Consider the following 19,677-nt stretch of genomic DNA (forward strand, 5'->3'; position numbering starts at 1 on the left):
AATTACCAGATATTGTGTAAGACATTAAAATACATAATCAGATAATGAAAATGCAACAAGCCCCTTTTACCTTCCGAAGGCGAGGCAGACTGTTCCCTCTATGTGGCTGAATAGGAAAGCCGGCACCCGTTCATTCATTCAATGGTATTTATCGAGCGCTTACTCTGTGCAGAGCACTGTACTGAGCTCTTGGGAGAGTATGAAATGACACATCCCCTGCCCATAACCGGCTTACGGTCTACAGTTTGGATTGGAGTGGAGAGAGACAGGACGGGAGTGGGGAGAGACAGGGAGGCCCGCGAGGAGGCAGTTTGGATGGAGAGGAGAGGACGGATTTCAGCGACGTTAAGGCAGAATTAACAGGATTTAGTGACAGATTGAATATGTGGGGCGTATGAGCGAAATGAGTCGATAATGCCAAGGTTACAGGCTGAGAGAGATGAGTGATTGACAGTGCCAGGGTTACGTGCTTGTGGGAGTATAGCGAATGCTCATATTCTGCAAGGAATGTCTGCCAGATACACCCCTTCTCCTCCTCCTTGCTATATATCTTGGCTCAGGGATGGGGTAGATATCCCTAAGGCAGGCTCACTGTTGTACACTGCACGACTCTACTGTCTTATTTGGTGTGGACCCAGGAGTCAGGCAGGTGACAGCCATCTACCAACTCTGTACCCCCTTCACAGCAATCCCTGAGTCAATCAGTGTGATTTATGAAGCACTTCCTATGTGCAGAGCCCTTTACTAAGCACTTGGAAAAGGAAAATACAACAGAGTTGGTAGATGTGATCCTCCGGAATCAGAGGTCATGGGTTCCTATCCCTGCTCCTCCACTTGTCAGCTGTGTTTCTTTGGGCAAATCACAACACTTCTCTGTGCCTCAGTTCCCTCATGTGTAAAATGGGGATTAAGACTGTGAGCCCCACGTGGAACAACCCGATTACCCTGTATCTACCCCAGCGCTTAAAACGGTGCTTGGCACATAGTAAGTGCTTAACAAATACCATCATCATCATCTAGACTGCGAGCCCAGTGGGGGCAGGGATTGTCTCTCTTTGCTGCTTAGCACAGTGCTCTGCACCCAGTAAGTGCTCAATAAATGCGATTGAATGAATCAGAAATTTACAGTCCACAGGGGTAAACAGTCATAAAAATAGGGAGGGGGAAATAATAGAGTATGAGCATTCACTGGCATGGTGTTCCATGTCTTGTTCCAAATTCCGCCCTGGGGGTAATAATAATGACGGTGTTCATTAAGAACTTACTGTGTGCTAAGCACTGTAGCTAGACAAACAGCTGGTCTTCTCCACAGCTTATCCTGCCCAAGTGAAGTGATGGGTTGAACAAATAATCCAGCTGATTTGTTCATGGAGCTGCTCCAACCTCTGCTGGATGGCAGCCTTGATGGTAGTCCCAGAGCACTCAACCTCTGGTTTTCATTCAGTCGTATTTATTGAGCGCTTACTGTGTGCAGAGCACTGTACTAAGCCCTTGCGAGAGTACGACAGAATGATAAACAGACACGTTCCCACCAGGCGAAGCGCTCTGGACTTTGCCAGCTGTGCCATCCAAAAGCAGGGCCAAGGAAGGAGAGTCTGGTACTCTTGGAAGCGGGCACGCTTGCTGCTGAAGCAGGGAGAGAAGAGGCTTGGGACTTCGAGAAGGTGATCAGAGAGGGGTGAAGGCTCTGCGACCCTCCCTGGGGTGCAAATCAATCAATCATATTTATTGAGAGTTTGCTGGGTGCAGGGCACATCTAGCGCTTAGAACAGTGCTCTGCACATAGTAAGCGCTTAACAAATACCAACATTATTACTAAGCGCTAGGGAATGTACAACACACTGTTAGCTCGTTGTGGGAAGGGAGTATGTCTGTTTATTGTTGTATTGAACTCGCCCAAGCACTTAGTAAAGTGCTCTGCACACAGTAAGTGCTCAGTAAATACGACTGACTGAACAAATCTGGCCCTTTGGCGAAAATGGGCTAAACCCCCCCCCCAGTTGAATCAAATGATTTTAAATTTGGATTCTGTTAAAAGAACACTTAGAGGACCTTGGTCTATTTAAACCAGGATTTCATGTGTTCCATATTCTAGAAGGAGTTTATGTTTGCTCTTTCAGGAAATTGATCTTTCAGCAGAAAAACATTTTCATAATGTCTACATTTAAACCAGGTGATCAGCATTTCACTTCCTTTTAAGGACTCAGTCAATCAGTCAGTGGTATTTATTGAGCACTACTGTGTACAGAGCACTGGACTAAGCGGTTGGGAGAGAACAATACAACAGACTTAGTAGAGTCTATTGATTCACCTCAAAAAGCTGCAATTCCCAAAGACCAAATTTTCCTTTCTGGCATTTAAGAACTGTATTTTCCTAGTCGTAATGAACTCGAGCTTGGACTACTTGGGAAAGAGAATGGATGTGTATTTCTGAAGCTTCATTCCTCACACATATGCAGCTGATCTGCACAGTCAAAAACAGAAGAGCTCTCTTTAGAGATTTAAATATAGTTTACCCTCTTCCTTACAACGTGGAACTTAGAGAAGTCCATTCTAGGTGGTCAAATCTGTTGTTGAAAATAGAGTACGTGGTGTGTTAGCATCCACACTTAAATCAGTTGTTTTCCTTGGGTATTTCCGGAGGCACGAAATATAGCGTGATTCTCCTGGTATGTCAAGATTTGGAGGATTGTGAATGATCATGATGATGAAGATGGTACTTATTAAGTGCTTACTATGTGTAAAATCACTGTTCTAAGCCCCGGGGTAGATTCAAGTTAATCAGGTTGGACAGAGTCCCTGTCCCACAAGGGGTCCTCACTCTAATTCCCCATTTTACAGATGAGATAAATGAGAAAAAGAAGTGAAGTGACTTACCCAAGGTCACTCAGCAGACAAGTGGCAGAGCTGGAATTAGAAAGCAGTTCCTTCTTATTTGTAGGTCTGTGCTCTATTCATTCATTCAATAGTATTTATTGAGCGCTTACTATGTGCAGAGCACTGTACTAAGTGCTTGGAATGTACAAGTCGGCAATAGATAGAGACAGTCCCTGCCATTTGACGGGCTTACGGTCTAATCGGGGGAGACAGACAGACAAGAACAATGGCAATGAATAGAGTCCAGGGGAAGAACATCTCGTAAAAACAATGGCAGCTCTACCTACTAGACCATGCTGCTTCCTCCTGACTTTTGACTTACCCATCTACTGATTTTGGTTAATACAGTTTAGGAGAAATGTGCTAATATTTAGAAGTTGATAAAGTTTAAAAAGACTTAAGGCAGAAATTAAACTTATAAACATGTATTTCCAGTGTGGTGAGGGTTGAAAAAAATTGCAGAGAAACTGTTTTGACTTCCCCCTAATTAGTAAACAAAGTCTAAAAATGCAAGTTTTGTTTCAACGCAATTCTGTGTGGCATTAAGGCATGACCAAGCATTCTCTGGAGGGAGACCCCATGGGTCTTTCAATGGGAATAAGAGAGGAGACACTTGGATTCTAATTTTGATCCTGACCCTACCTAATTAGGTCCATCCCTTTACTGTCCTCTGCAATCAAGTTGATATCAGAACATTTACTCCCTATTTAGCAGAGATTTCAAAACTAATAAAATCATCCTGTGAACTCCTCCGACCTCCTCAAAGGAAGGGTGCCAAGTGAACACATGGTGTTTTAGAAGTTTCTGGTTTTCCTGAAAAGTTAGTATTTATTTCATCAGTTTCCAATTCCTTCCATGGAGAGGACACTATGTAAGGTGTGAATTCAAACTAGAGGGAATTTATCATTTCATCCTATGTGCAATTGTCAAAACACAATATTCTTTCACAAGAATAGAGGAAGGGTAACCTCTATGTCTGTTTTTTAGGGTGATCCAGGACACTTCGGATTAATAGGTCCCCCCGGGTTTCAAGGTGAAAAGGTAAGATTTTGTTCCCATTTCTACTCGGTCTTTCGAGGGCCTGCAGCACCCATTCCAGAGTTGGATTGTTTCACGATTTGTAGTTTTCACTCCACAGTTCAGTGAATACCGGATCCAGGCTTTTGACATTGAAGAATTCTTCGAGCGTATGTCCAGTGAATTTCTTCACATGTATTTTATTTCATGTATTAGAAGCAGCGTGGCTCAGTGGAAAGAGCACGGGCTTTGGAGTCAGAGGTCGTGGGTTCGAATGCCGGCTCAGCCACTCGTCAGCTGTGTGACTTTGGGGAAGTCACTTCACTTCTCGGTGCCTCAGTTACCTCATCTGTAAAATGGGGATTAAGACTGTGAGCCCCACGTGGGACAACCTGATTCCCCTGTGTCTACCCCAGCGCTTAGAACAGTGCTCAGCACATAGTAAGCGCTTAACAAATGCCAACATTATTTTATTTCCAATCGGATTGGGCAATAGCTAAGAGCTGGTGACTCCCCTGAGGTTGAGGATGACCTCTGTGGGGACAGAAATCCACAAAGGAATTAATATCTGGCTACAGTAAGTCTGACAGACAATCATGAAAAGGAGTGGCTTAGTGGATAGACCGCGGGCCTAGGAATGAGAAGTATCTGGGTTCAAATTTCGTATCGGCCACGTGTCTGCTGTGTGACCTTGAGCAAGTCATTTGACTTCTCTAGCCCTTGGTTATCTCATCTGTAAAATGGGGATTAAGACTGTGAGCTCTATGTGGGATAGGGATTGTGTCCAACCTAAATAATTTGCATCTACCCCAAGGCTTAGAACAGTGCTTAGTACACATTAAGTGGTAAACAAGTGCTTCCTCCTTCTCAATTGTAAACCCAGTGTCGGTGGGGATTGTCTCTCTTTATTGCTGAATTGCACTTTACCAGCTCTTAGTACAGTAATCTGCACACAGCAAGCGCTCAATAAATACGATTGAACGATAAACAAGTACCATTATTTTTATGATTATTACTGTAACAAGTGCTATGAAGCGTGTTCCTTGAAAACTGAATAGTGCCTACACACTGATAAGTTATTTAAAGGCTCCATGGGAATTTTTTAATCTGCATTAAGTTGCTATTGTCCCTGGGGGATTCAAGAGGTAATGGTTGATTTTTAAACCATGACAGTTTTTATTAGAAAAAGACCATCTAACGACTGTTCTCTCAAGGAACCTTAGTGAAATCTCTCAGCCGTGCCTGATTTTTTTCCTCAGTTATTCAGGTTGTTTCCTAGATTTGCAGTTCTGGAATGGGAAACAACTGATGCTAACTTAATATGGCCAAGAGGGGATTTGCTAACATGATGCGACATGAATCCCATATTTTAAACATCCTCTTTGTGCAGAGCACCGTATGAGGTGCTGTGGAAAACTATGGAAATGACAGTCTCTCCTATTAGATGCATACATCAAGAGCAGAGACAGGAGAGATGAAGTAGACTAAAAAAATACATGTATGGAGGGATTTAATGGAAAAATATAAATAATAAAAATATTTATAGAAGATATGTAGAGGTATCTGGAGTGATTAATACATCCAGGGTGGGTGCAAAGGAAAATAAATCTGAAAAAGCTTCAGAGAGGAGGAATTTGGGTAGAGCACTGAAGGAGGGGAAAGGTGAGTAACAGAAGTAATGGTCTATTTTGATGGGACTGGTAAGGGCTACAGGTACTGTGCTAAATGCTGGGCTAGAAACAAACTAATTAGGTTGGACACGGTCCATATCCCACATGGGGCTCACAGTCTTAATCCCCATTTTACAGATGAGGTAACCGAGGCACAGAAAAGTTAAGGGATTTGCCCAAGATAACACAGCAGACAAGGGACAGAGCTGGGATTAGAACCCAGGTCCTCTGACTCTCTGGCCCCTGCTCTATCCACTAGGCTATACTGCATCTCATTAGAGTGCTCACTACACTTGGTGTTTGATGATAATAATTGTTACGGTTTTGCTAAGAGCTTACTGTGTGTCAAGCACTGTTCTAAACTCTGAGTTAGATACAATTTATTCAAGTCGGATACAGTCCCTATCCTACATGGGGCTCACAGTAGAAGAAGGAGGGAGAACTGGGCTTGAATCCACATTTTACAGATGAGAAAACCGAAGCACAGAGGAATTATGAGATTTGCATCATGTCACAGCAAGCAGGTGGTGAGCCAGAATTCCAGCCCAGGTGCTCTGATTTCTAGGGCCGGCCTCTTTCCACTAGATCACGCTGCTCCTGGATGTTTGGAGAAGGGGGAGGGAAAGTGTTCCAGGTTGGGAAAGTAGCGTGGACAGTTGTTTAGGGGTTTGGATATTTATTCAAGATGAAAAACAGCTGAGCGCATTGTAAGACACTTATGAAAATACTGGCACTGGCAACCTTGGCCTGATCCCCAACTCATCTCTTTCATTCAACCCACACTGTTAATCTATCATGAAATCCAATGAAGTCTAGTAGAAAGAGCATGGGTTTGGAAGTCAGAAGCCCTGGGTTCTAATCCTGACTCCACCACCTGTCTGCTTTTGACCATGGATAAGTAACTTAAATTCTCAGATCCTCAGCTCCCTCATCCTTAAAAGTAGGGATTCAATGCCTGTCTCTCTCCTTAGACTGTGAGCCTCGTGTGGGACCAGATTATCTTGTGTAACCGATACCACAATTATCATTATGACCATTTTTCCATCCCTCATTGGTGCCGTTGAAATGAAGCCAGAAATGTGATCTGATAAAGAAACTTCTGGTTCTAAATTTTTCTTCTGGGAAGTCAGCATTGATTCTGCCTTATACTGACTAGGACTGGAGGGAGACTTTCTTTGACAGGTAACGCGAAGTTATTCTCAGTTGCGGAACTACTTGCTTTGAGTCCGTTCTTCATTATCCCATTCATTCGCTGAATCGGTCATTCAGGATTGAAGTTAGAGCTCAGTCTTTCAGCACCACAAAACTGGATGTGTCTCGAGGTCTTGTGCCAGAGGAGCACTGGCCTGAAAGCCAAGGAAAACAAATACTGTTATAAGATGCCAGATAATCTTGACCTCGTTAGTTTTTGACTCTGGGGAGCGTAACAACATTTTTGTGGAAATGCAGAGTGATTCTGTCTCGAACCATAGTAAAAGAAGCATTAAAACATTGAGAGTTACATGGAGCGTGCAAGGCAATCTCAAATATTGGGAAAAAGGCAGTGGATGGGAGGCGAAGCCAGATAAAGTCACAAAAACCAGAAGCGGGGAAAGAGTGAGAACGAAAGAAAAACCTTCTTTACTAGATGATCAAGATTTTGGGTATTTTCTCCTCCTTCTTGTATGCTTTTTGTCAGTGTTTATCTTTCTTGCCAATTTATCAAACCTATCCCAGAAAGATATGGAACAGTTTACCTGTGCTCAGTGCTTAGTCAAGTGGTTGGCACACGTGAGCTCTTAACAAACACCGCTATTATCATTATTGCTACTATACATGTTTTTGTTGTCTGCTTCCCTGAGGTGTCCCCTCAACGTGTTAGGTGAGGAAAATGTCTCCTCAGGATGGGGACGAGAGAAGGGAAATCACTTGATAATCAACGTATCCCCACTTGTGTACTCTCCCCCAGTGTTCTGCACACAGTAAGTTCTCAATAAATGCTCTATTATTTCTACCAGAAAATTCTTCAGTCAGTCAAGGGTATAGATTAAGTGCTTACCGTGTTCAGAGCACTGCAATGAGCGCTTAGGAGAATATAATATCGGGATTGAACTTTACTAAGTGAGAGCTGGAGGGTCCTCAAAGTTTCCTCCAGGCCTGGGGCTGCCAGCGAAGTGCTGAAAATTGGCTATTCACTAATTTGTGCATCTGACCTGTGTCCTGCTTTTTAGAGGGATAAACTGAAAGTTTGCCACTAAGAACAAGAGGAGGATCCAATAGGAATTATGGCCTGGATCTTGTACAAGCATCTCAATCTGAGGTTTGGAGTCCAGGTGGAAAAGAACAATTAAATGTGGATTGAATTTGGTTGGTAACTTGCAGCTCATCAGCTAGTATATTAGAAGTCTGCCATGTCCATTCACGGGAATCTTAACAATAGGGCCCAAACGACACAGCTTGTTTAGGTCAAGAGAGCAATCCAGATGGAAACACTTAAGAACATTTCAACAAGAATGTAAAACTTAAACCTATTAAGTAATACGATGCTAAAGAGAAAATAGAAAACTTCGTAAGTGAAATTTAAGAAGACTTTCCTGAATATTGAGATGTTCTACCTTACCATAGTTTTGGGAGATCTTTGAATAGCATAATTTGTTCCCAGATCAACTCTAAGTGGTTCCTGATTCTATTTTGTAGGATATGTTGCGCTCCGAAGAGAGTATGACCTAATGGAGAGAGCGTAGGTCTAGGGGTCAGAAGGACCTGGGTTCTAATCCTGCCACCGCCACTTGCCTGTTGGGTGATCTTAGGCCAGTCACTTAACTTCTCTGTGCCTCAGTTATCTCATCTGTAAAATGGGGATTAAGACTGTGAGCCCCATGTGGGACACGGACTGGGTCCACCCTGATTAGCTTCAATCTGCTTCAACACTTAGTTCAGGGCCAGGCCCATAGTAAGTGTTTAAAAAATACCATTTAAAAAAACATATATCACAGAAGTTTAAAATCCATTATCATCTTTAGTAGTAGTAGGATATTTGATAAGTGCTTAATACATGTCAAGCATTTTCTAAGCACTGGCACAGATACAAATTAATTAAGCTAAACACAATCCCCATTCCACATAGGGTTCACAGTGAAAGTAGAAAAGACAACAGGTATTGAACCCCCACACTTTATAGGGGTACATTAGGACTTTAACCTCATCAGGGCCCTTCTACTATTGATTCTGTAAACCAACTTCAGAGATAGATGGCCAGCGTTATGGAATTGTTTTAGAGTTTAAAGATTCACAGAAAAAAGAACTGTAGGGACCAAGGAAAGGCAGGGATCTCGTGGAAAGTGGGACAGGATGGAAGGAATTGAGGGAGTGGCATTTCACTATCAATCTAAAATCTTCCCATTATCTGTTCTGTTGGACAACACTATAAACATTCATCGGAGGCTAAAGGTTATTGGGCATAATTTCTGACTGTGTAATAAATCATTCAATTGCATTTATTGAGCACTTATTGTGTGCAGACCACTGTATTAAGCACTAGGGGAAGTAATAATAATAATGATGATGGTATTTGTTACTATGTGTCACGCACTGTACTAAGCAAATCGAGTTAGACACAGTCCCTATCCCATGTGGGGCTCGCAGTCTCAATCCCCATTTTATAGATGAGGTAACTGAAGCACAGAGAAGTAAAATGACTTGCCCAGGTCACACAGCAGACAAGTGGCGGAGCTAGGATTAGAACCCATGACCTTCTGACTCCCAGGCCCGGGCTCTAACTACTATGCCATGCTGCTCCTCACATAGAGTATAAAAGAATTGGTAGACATGTTTCCGGCACACAACAAGTTTACAGTCTAGAGGGGAAGACAGATTAATAATAATAATTAATAGAAACAAATTCAACTGTGGCACGTACATAAGTGCTCTAGGGCTGAGGAAGGGGTTAACGAATGGTGCAAATCCAAGTGCAAGGGAGAGGCAGAAAGGAGTTCATTCAGTCATATTTATTGAGCACTTACTGTGTCTAAAACACTGTACTAAGCACTTGGGAGAGTACAATATAACAATAAGTGGACACATTCCCTGCCCACAGTGAGCTCACAGTCTAGAGAGGGAGATGGACGTCGATATGAAAAATAAATGAATTACAGATATGTACACGAGGGCTGTGGGGCTGGGAGGGGGGATGAATAAAGGGTGCAAGTGAGGGTGATGCTAATGGTAGTGGGAGAAGAGGAAAGGAGGGCTTAGTCAGGGAAGGCTTCTTGCAGATGATGTGCTTTTAAAATGGCTTCGAAGGTGGGGAGAGTGATCGTCTGTAGGATATGAAGAGAGAGGGTGATGCAGCCCAGGGGCAGGATGTGGACGAGAGGTCGGCAGCAAGACAGATGAGGAAGAGGTACGGTGAGTAGGTTGGCGTTAGAGGTGTGGGCAGGGAATGTCTCTGTTTATTGTTGTATTGTACTCTCCCGAGTGCTTAGCATAATGCTCTGCACAGACTAAATGCTCAATAAATACGACTGACCGAATTTCACATTCGGGAAGCCTAGTGGCCTGCCTCCAGGAAAACAAATGTAAGTAAAAAAAATGGGATCTAGGATATTAATAATAATGTTGGTACTTGTTAAGCACTCACTATGTGCCGAGCACTGTTCTAAGCGCTGGAGTAGATACAGGGTAATCAGGTTGTCCCACGTGAGGCTCACAGTTAATCCCCATTTTACAGGTGAGGTAACTGAGGCACAGAGAAGTGAAGTGACTTGCCCACAGTCACACAGCTGACAAGTGGCAGGGCTGGGATTCGAACCCGTGACTTCTGACTCCCAAGCCCGTGCTCTTTCCACTGAGCCACGCTGCTTGTCATTATCCTCGAGTCTCTTCCCAGCCAAAGCATAAGCACCTCCCAGGATAAACATTTGACTGTAGCTATTAAAATCCTCAGACACGTAATAGACATTGACTATCAACTTTGTTTCCTTTGTACCTCTTGTTATGGGGGTTTGTGTTCATCTGCTAATTAATCGATCATATTTAATCTTTACTATTTGCAGAGTACTGTACTAAATGCTTGGAGGAGTACAATACAACAAAATTAGCAGACACATTCCCTGCCCACAATGAGCTTACAAGCGAAAGGGGGAGTCTACAGTCTAGATTGTCTATGAATTCCTCTTGTGGACAGCTTCACTGATTGCATATTTGACAGAGTTAAATGTATCGAAGTACAATTTTTGGTGCCAAGATCTTGTACAGAGGACCATTTTTCCATGTCAGAGAAGGCTTGGATAAAATTGACTATAGTGGAGAGCCAACCTTGTATACATCTCAGGTAGATAGACTGGAACAGCCCCCCTGTTGGATCCACCCAGGCAAAACAAAATGCCCCAGCATCTCTTTCACTTCACCTGCCATGCTGTCTGGGTGGGCTTGGTGAAAAGGAAAAGAAGGACAAGAATGATTAGCTGGGTGGAGAGAAGGGAAGAGAGACATACAATGGGATGCTGGTTCCAGCAAAGGCAGTGAGAGCATTGGCCAAGATCTAAATGGCAGGAAAGAAGAAAATGTTCATGGGTACGTAATAGTCTTCAACTTAATGCCTCCTCCACTACAGCTTTGGGCAAAACTCAGGGTTTCCATCCCCTTGTGACCCAGACTCCCCTGGCACAGAGGGCGAAATGCAGGCTACCTACGTTACGGCTCCTCCGGGATTTGAATCACGAAATCATCGGGTGAGAAAGCCTAGCAGTACTGCACTTGCAGTCAGCTGTGCAAATTCTAGCCTTGCCAAACTGATTTGAACTTCTGTCAGACTCTTTTAGAATTAGAAATCCTTTAAAGGCCTTCCCCGAGGAAGCCTTCATTCCTTCTTCCACTCCCTTTTGCATCACCCTGACTTGTTCCCTTTATTCACCACCTCCTCAGCCCCTCAGCATTTATGTACCAATCCGTCTAGAATGGGAGCTCCTTGTGGGCAGGAAATGTATTTGATGTTATATTGTACTCTCCCAGGTGCTTAGTACAGTGTTCTGCACACTGTAAGCACTCAATAAATACGATTAGTAATAATAATATATGTAACTTTTTTTCATATTAATGTCTGTCCCCCTCTAGACTGTAAGCTCATTGTGTGCAGGGATTGTGTCTGTTTATTGTTAAGTTGTACTCTCCCAAGAGCTTATAAAGTGCTTGTTTATGCACCCTTATTTCACGCCTTCCTCAGCTCCAAAGCACTTCTGTACATATGCTGAGTTTATTTATATTAATGTCTGTCTCCCCCTCTAGATTCATTCATTCAGTATTATTTATTGAGCGCTTACTCTGTGCAGAGCACTGTACTAAGCGCTTGGAATGAACAAATCGGTAACAGATAGAGACAGTCCCTGCCCTATGACGGGCTTACGGTCTAATCGGGGCAGACAGACAAGAACAATAGCAATAAATAGACTCAAGGGGATGAACATCTCATTAAAACAATAGCAAATAAATAGAATCAAGGGGATGTACATCTCATTAACAAAATAAATAGGGTAATGAAAATATATACAGTAATAATGTTGGTATTTGTTAAGCGCTTACTATGTGCAGAGCACTGGAGGAGATACAGGGTGATCAGGTTGTCCCACGTGAGGCTCACAGTTAATCCCCATTTTACAGATGAGGGAACTGAGACACAGAGAAGTGGAGTGACTTGCCCACAGTCACACAGCTGACAAGGGGCAGGGCTGGGATCCGAACCCGTGACCTCTGACTCCCAAGCCCTTGCTCTTTCCACTGAGCCACGCCGCTTTTGTAAGCTTGCTGTGCGTAGAGAGAGATGTTTACCAAATTCTGTTGTATTGTGATCTGCACACAATAAGTGCTCAATAAATACAGTTGACTGATTGATTGATTACACAGTCAGAAATTATGCCCAATGGAACATTCTGATTTGAACTTCTATCAGGCTCTTTTAGAATTAGACATCCTCTGAAAGCAATTGGAGATAATAATAATTGTAATATTTGTTATGTGCTGTACCATTTTCCAAACGCTGTACTAAATGCTGGGGTTGATACAAATAATCAGGTTGGAAAAAATATCTGTCTCACCCAGGGTTCACAGCCTTTATCCATATCTTTAAAGAAACCAATTCACAGAGGCGGGTGACTTGCCTAATATCACACAACAGGCAAGTGACAGAACCAGGTCGGCTGAGCCCCGGGCCCGTACTCTTTCCTTTAAACCACGCTGTTTCTCTAAATAATTAGAGGTGATTATCAGTTTACTTGCCTCTCTTGATCCCTTTCTGGAAAGCTTTCTCCCCACCGTCAGCCAACTCTCAGCCGCTGAAAATCGAGCTGTGAGGTCATGGCAGATAGGAGACTGCCGTGTAATCAGGAACAGAAAGGTTGTTCTGTGCAGAAGGGTTGGCTTGCACCTCAGAGGCAGAAAGAGAGAGGACAGGATGAAGGCAGTGTCAGAAAGATTACAAAAGATAATGCGGGCTGGGGCATGTAGAGGGAGTTATCCGCTGGTCAGAAGAGGACTCTGCTGCTGATGAGATCGCATTCATGGGTGTGAGTTTCACACTGAAAATCCCTCACGTACATATCGTGGGTATGAAAATACAGTAGGCACCCTTTCTGACTTGTGCTGTTTGGATTAAACGTTGATCAGCTACCAGTGGTTAAGAGCCAACAGGTGATAACAGTCTGTAAAAGCAGTACGGCCAAGTGGAATGACCACTTGGGCCTGGAATGGGCCTGGAAGTCAGAGGACCTGGGTTCTTATCCCAGCTCCACGTGTAATAATAATAATAATGTTGGTATTTGTTAAGCGCTTACTATGTGCAGAGCACTGTTCTAAGAGCTGGGGTAGATACGGGGTCATCAGGTTGTCCCACGTGAGGCTCACGGTCTTAATCCCCATTTTACAGATGAGGTCACAGAGGCACAGAGAAGTGAAGTGACTTGGCCACAGTCACACAGCTGACAAGTGGCAGAACTGGGATTAGAACCCATGTCCTCTGACGCCCAAGCCCTTGCTCCTTCCACTGAGCCATGCTGCTTCTCTATACTAATCATCATGTCTGCTGTGTGACCTTGAGCAAGTCACCCAACTTCTGTGTACCTCAGTTCCCTCATCTGCAAAATGGGGTTTCAATACCTGTCTCCCTCCTATGTAGACTGTGAGTCCCATGTGGGACTGGTTAATCTTGCATCTACCTTAGCGCTTAGTACAGGGCTTGGTACATAGTAACTGCTTAAGAAATATCATTACTATTTTTACTATTATTATTATTATTATTAATAAGGTGCAGTTAAATGGTAGTGATCTAGAAGGTAATAGCCCTAAGCTTGTTGAAGCAGTATGGTCTAGTGGATAGAGGATGGACCTGGGCTCTAATCCCAGCTCTACCACTTGTCTGCTGTGTGAGCTTGGGCAAGTCACTTCACTCCTCCGTGCCTCAGTTACCTCATCTGTAAAATGGAGATTAAGACTGTGAGCCCTAAGTGGGACAGGGACTGTGTACAACCTGATTTGCTTGTATCCATCCCAGCAATAAGTAGAGTGCCTGGCAAACAGTAAGCACTTAATAAATACCATAATCATTATTATCACTATCATTATAGCTTTGGGGGAATGAAAACATGGAGATGGGGAGGGAAGCAAGAAACGATGAGTAACTTTGATGAGAAATGTGTGCCTTCCATCTAATTGTCAATCAAGTCAGGTGTTTTTTTTTTTCCAGTTCAAATATAGAATCTCAAAATTCAACATTTAGTGACACACACATGACCTGCATTTGCAATGGAATCGACCAGTTGTGTGTGTTATCGCCTGGAAATCTTTGACGAAGGTTAAGATAGGGCACCTAGTTCTATGCACTCTTTTCGATATCGAAAAACTGAGGATTAATGTCATGCTTCAGGTGAATGGAAAAATGCAAATTCCCTATTAGTTTTCCTCCCAAGTCTCGCATAGTATTAAAAATTCATAAAATGATCAAACTGTCAGATTTTGGCTACTGCTTTATGTTCGCTTTTAGCTCAAAATGATTTAAGAGGTTTGAAACACGGCAGTAAATCGTGAGAGACAGAATATGTGAAGGGACTATAAAAGGAGCATGCCGTAATTCTATACAGTTAAAAAAAAAAAAAAAGTGGGTTGGTACGGTTGGGCGGTTGGCTGAAGGCCTAGAGGAAGTGTTTTGGCAGAGCCCCGGTGTGTTTAACAGATAATAAAGTGTATTATCCAGCCTGCGGCAGCACGCTGCCCACTGTCTGAGGAGTGGACCGTATTCCCTGGGACACTTTCTGTAGAAGAAAAACCTACACTTATGCCTTAAAGCCCAGTGGATGGAAAGGAAGAGTTACCCGTCTTCATTCTCCCATCTTAGAGAAGCAGCGTGGCTCAGTGGAAAGAGCCCGGGCTTGGGAGTCAGAGGTCATGGGTTCGAATCCCAGATCTACCACTTGTCAGCTGGGTGACTGTGGGCAAGTCACTTCACTTCTCTGGGCCTCAGTGACCTCATCTGGAAAATGGGGATTAAGACCATGAGCCTCATGTGGGACAACCTAATTACCCTGTATATCCCAGCGCTTAGAACAGTGCTCTGCACATAGTAAGCGCTTAATAAATACCAATATTATTAACATTATCATTATTATCTCCCCACCTGTTATGTAGAACCTTTACCGTGCAGTTCGGGGAAGGGATGCTTATGAGAAGCAGCATGGCGTGGCGGATAGAGCACGGACCTAGGAGTCAGAAGGTCATGGGTTCTAATCTTGGCTCCACCATTTGTCTGCTGTGCCCTTAAGCAAGTCACCTCACTTCTCTGTGCCTTAGTTACCTCATCTGTAAAATGGGGATTGAGACTGTGAACCTGGTTTGCTCGTATCCACCCCAGATCTTACTATAGCCACTGGTACATAATAAGCATTTAACAGATGCCGTAATTATTATTATCGTCATTATTATTCCACAAATGCCACAATTATCAATGTTATTATTAATAGTTGTGGTATTCCATTTGTTAAACACTACGCGATGTACTAAGCACTCGTTAGCTACAAGACTCTAGGAGGGAGATCTGGTATTTACTCCCTATTTTGTAGACGAGGGAACTGAGGCACAGAATAGTTAAGCGACTTTCCCAAGGCCAAACAGCAGATAAATGGCAGAGCCAGAATTGGAACCCAGATCCTCTGACTCCCAGGCCTGTGCTGTTGCCACTGGGCCACACTGTTTCTTGCACTTCCAAGTTGTGAATTTCAAATTTACAAGCCATTTGCCCTTTTCAAAATACTCTAGCACAAGCTCCTCATTGCCTTCTATTCAAGCTTCCCCTCAGTGTGATGATGATGATGTTGGTATTTGTCAAGCGCTTACTCTGTGCAGAGCACCGTTCTAAGCGCTGGGGTAGATACAGGGTAATCGGGTTGTCCCACCTGAGGCTCGCAGTTAATCCCCATTTTACAGATGAGGTAACTGGGGCACAGCAAAGTGAAGTGACTTGCCCAAAGTCACACAGCTGACGAGTGGCAGAGCCGGAATTCGAACTCATGACCTCTGACTCCCAAGCCTGGGCTCTTTCCGCTGAGCCACGCTGCGTGTCCAAAAATTATACCGAGTTCAATTTTGAGAGAAGACTGTGATACCACATTGGATGCAAATTTGTAAAAGATAAACTGAGAAGTTATAATCTAATTACAATGTAATGATAGAACTGACACTGGGTCAGTTCCTTGCAAAAACCCTCAGTGTGAGAGTCCACCGTGTTCTAAGCTCACCTCTCTGTTTATCTCTTGGGTGACTTTCTTACCATTTTTCTGGGCTCTCAAATGTATCATCTTTTAGTGGATGCTCATATTCACTGAGATTTTTTTTAAAAATGAGAAGCTGTAGTAATGAATGGCATTTGTAAATATAGATGAGGCAGATACAGGAGTTGCAGATTTCGTGAAAATGTTTGTGACCTCTTAGATTTTTGAATCTCTCAAGAAACTCAAAGCGGTGTTCTTATGCCAAACTCTTAGAAATTAGCCAAATCTAAATAAATCCTGGACTTTCAAAATTTTCACCAAAAAGGCTGGCAGCCAAGGAATCGTTGGCCTGTTTAACTCTCGACGGCCAAATGCATATGCCTTTTTTTTTTTCAAAAATAAAATTGAAATTGCTCCCGAAGGGCAATGATTCAGCCCCGGGAGGAAGTGTCACTAGTGGTTCTCAGGAGACCTACAGGACTTAACTCAATACTTAAGTCACAGATACTTTAAGAACTTCTGTCGAGCCAACTCTGCCAAAGAAAAGAGTCTGGAAACATCATTCCAGAAGTTTTATTAAATGCCACGAGATGTGCACAGCGCTTCCTGAAAAATCAGCTTGATGTGGAAGTAGTAAAAAAGTGCCTCTTGAAAAATATCCCAGGAAAGCAGTGAGGAATTTCTAAAGGGTCATTGTGGAGAAACCGAGGCTAGACTAACGTGAACCAATTCCCTAACGGACCATTTGTAACTCCTCCTCTTGACACACTTTGGCTGGATATTCTGAAAATTATCACGGGCTTAAAACATTTTCATTCATTCATTCCATCTATTTATTGAACGCTTACTATGTGCAGAGCACTGTACTAAGGCAAAGATATTTTAGAAGCTTCCAAGTGATAAATTCCAACTTCATCAGCTGGGGTCGAACATATAGAATCCATATCATAAAACGTTGCCCAATCAGAAAATAGAAAAGTTTTGATAAATTCTTGCATGATAGGTTGATAATTGGTGAGTGGAGGGAAAAGGTAGGGAAGAATATGATGGTATTTAATAACCTCCTCCTGAGTGCAATGCACTGGACTCCAAGTTTGGGAAAGTCTCTAACCCTACGTCTGGCGGTGCGGTACAGTGGCTAGAGCAAGGCCCTGGGAGTCCTAAAGACCTGGGTTTTAATCCCAGTTCCTCCGCATGTCTGCTCTGTGATCTTGGACAAGTCTTATCACTTCTCTGTGCCTCAGTTACCTCTTCTGTAAAATGGGGGTTAAGACTGTGAGCTCCACGTGGAACAGGAACTGTATCCAACCTGATTGATTTGTATCTACGCCAGTGCTTAGGGCAGTCCTTGGCACATAGTAAGCATTTAACTACCGTTATTATTATCATTATTATTATGATTATTATTATGGAAGGCAGATGTACCTTTGGGGCCACTGACAAAGACACAGTATGGGACTGGCTAGACCACTGACCTGACCCCGGAAGGATGTTGTCTATTGTTATGAAGTTGTTCAACTGTAATTTCTTCATTTCATTGCCCATTTATATAGTACTTGGTAAGTATTTACTCTGTGCCAGGCACTGTTCTAAGCCTTGTACAGATACAAGGTTACCAGATGGAAGCAGCGTGGCTCAGTGGAGAGAGCCCGGGCTTGGGAGTCAGAGGTCATGGGTTCGAATCCCGGCTCCGCCACTTGTCAGCTGGGTGACTGTGGGCAAGTCACTTCACTTCTCTGGGCCTCAGTTACCCCATCTGGAAAATGGGGATGAAGACTGTGAGCCTCATGTGGGCCAACCCGATGACCCTGTATCTACCCCGGCGCTTAGAACAGTGCTCTGCACGTAGTAAGCGCTTAACAAATACCAACATTATTAGATAGGACCAAGTCCCTCTGCTGCACAGAGCTCGTTGTCCAGGTAGGAGGGAGGAGTCGATCCCTGTTTTACAGATGAGGAAACAGGTGCAGAGAAGTTAAATGATTTGCCCAAGGTCACATAGCCGATAAGCAGCAGAGCCAGGTTTAGAAGTCAGACCCTTATGGCTTCTCTATGACATAGCGGATAGAGCACGGACCTGGGAGTCAGAAGGTGATGGGTTCTAATCCTGGCTCCGCTACTTGTCTGCTGTGCGACCTTGGATGGGTCACTTCATGTCTCTGTGCCTCAGTTGCATCATCTGTAAAATGGGGATTGAGAGTGTGAGCCCCATGTGGGACGGGGACTGTGTCCAACCCAATTTGCTCAATACAGTGCCTGGGACATAGCCCTTAACAAATACCCTCATTAGGATTATTCCAGTGCTTCGAACGGTGTTTGGCACATAGTAAGCGCTTAACAAATACTATTATTATTATTATTATTATTATTATATCTAGGGGAAGGCATAAATTGAAAAGTTTCACGGAATACTCTAAGCAGACTTAAAGAAAAGGACTCTGCCAGTTATGCTATGGAGATTTGATACTAGAACCGTGAGTTTCAACTCAGCACAGTAACCTGAAAGAGAATTATGTTCTGTTATAATGTTATATTGTATAATAATAATAATAATAATGTTGGTATTTGTTAAGCGCTTACTATGTGCAGAGCACTGTTCTAAGCGCTGGAGTAGATACAGGGTGATCAGGTTTTCCCACGTGAGGCTCACAGTCTTCATCCCCATTTTACAGATGAGGTCACTGAGGCACAGAGAAGTGAAGTGACTTGCCCAAGGTCACACAGCTGACAAGTGGCAGAGCCGGAATTCGAACCCATGACCTCGGACTCCCAAGCCTGGGCTTTTTCCACTGAGCCGCGCTGCTTCTCTATAATGTTGGTATTTGTTAAGCGCTTACTATGTGCAGAGCACAGTTCTAAGCGCTGGGGGAGATACAGGGTCATCAGGTTGCCCCACGTGGGGCTCTCAGTCTTCATCTCCATTTTCCAGATGAGGTCACTGAGGCACAGACAAGTGAAGTGACTGGCCCACAGTCCCCGCAGCTGACAAGTGGCAGGGCAGGGATTCGAACCCATGACCTCTGACTCCCAGGCCCTGGCTCTTTCCACTGAGCCACGCCGCTTCATTATTCTCTCAAGCATTTAGAACAGTGCTCTGCCCACAGTAAGTGCTCAATAAATACTACTGATCGATTGGGAGGGTTCAGTCAGAGATTGTTTGCGTTGAGAATGAGTGTTCCGAGTGAACACTAGAAAGCTGCTAGTTGATAGTTTCTGGCCAGGAACTTTGGAAGCTCTTCATTACGAATGAAGAAAATGGGGCTCTTTTCACCATCTGGTCCCCAGTTGGATTCTGCCTTACTGGATCCATCTCCAAACCCTTCCCAGTTGATGAGAGGCTCTATATCTGCTCTGGATCCTTCTCCTGTCTCAGAGATTGGAGA

The 19,677-nt window shown here is 43.6% G+C and overlaps 1 protein-coding gene across 2 annotated transcripts in view; it reads left to right on the forward strand.

The window, feature by feature from the left end:
* Positions 1–19,677, forward strand: part of COL24A1 (collagen type XXIV alpha 1 chain) — a 481,357-nt gene that overhangs the window by 101,473 nt on the left and 360,207 nt on the right. For both annotated transcript variants that reach the window (XM_029063711.2, XM_029063709.2), the window contains exon 7: positions 3,865–3,918. In XM_029063711.2, coding sequence (XP_028919544.1) covers positions 3,865–3,918 — 54 coding nt within the window. The remainder of the gene's footprint in view (positions 1–3,864; positions 3,919–19,677) is intronic.

The sequence above is a fragment of the Ornithorhynchus anatinus genome, chromosome 4 (genome assembly GCF_004115215.2).
Source record: "Ornithorhynchus anatinus isolate Pmale09 chromosome 4, mOrnAna1.pri.v4, whole genome shotgun sequence".
Taxonomy (NCBI): domain Eukaryota; kingdom Metazoa; phylum Chordata; class Mammalia; order Monotremata; family Ornithorhynchidae; genus Ornithorhynchus; species Ornithorhynchus anatinus.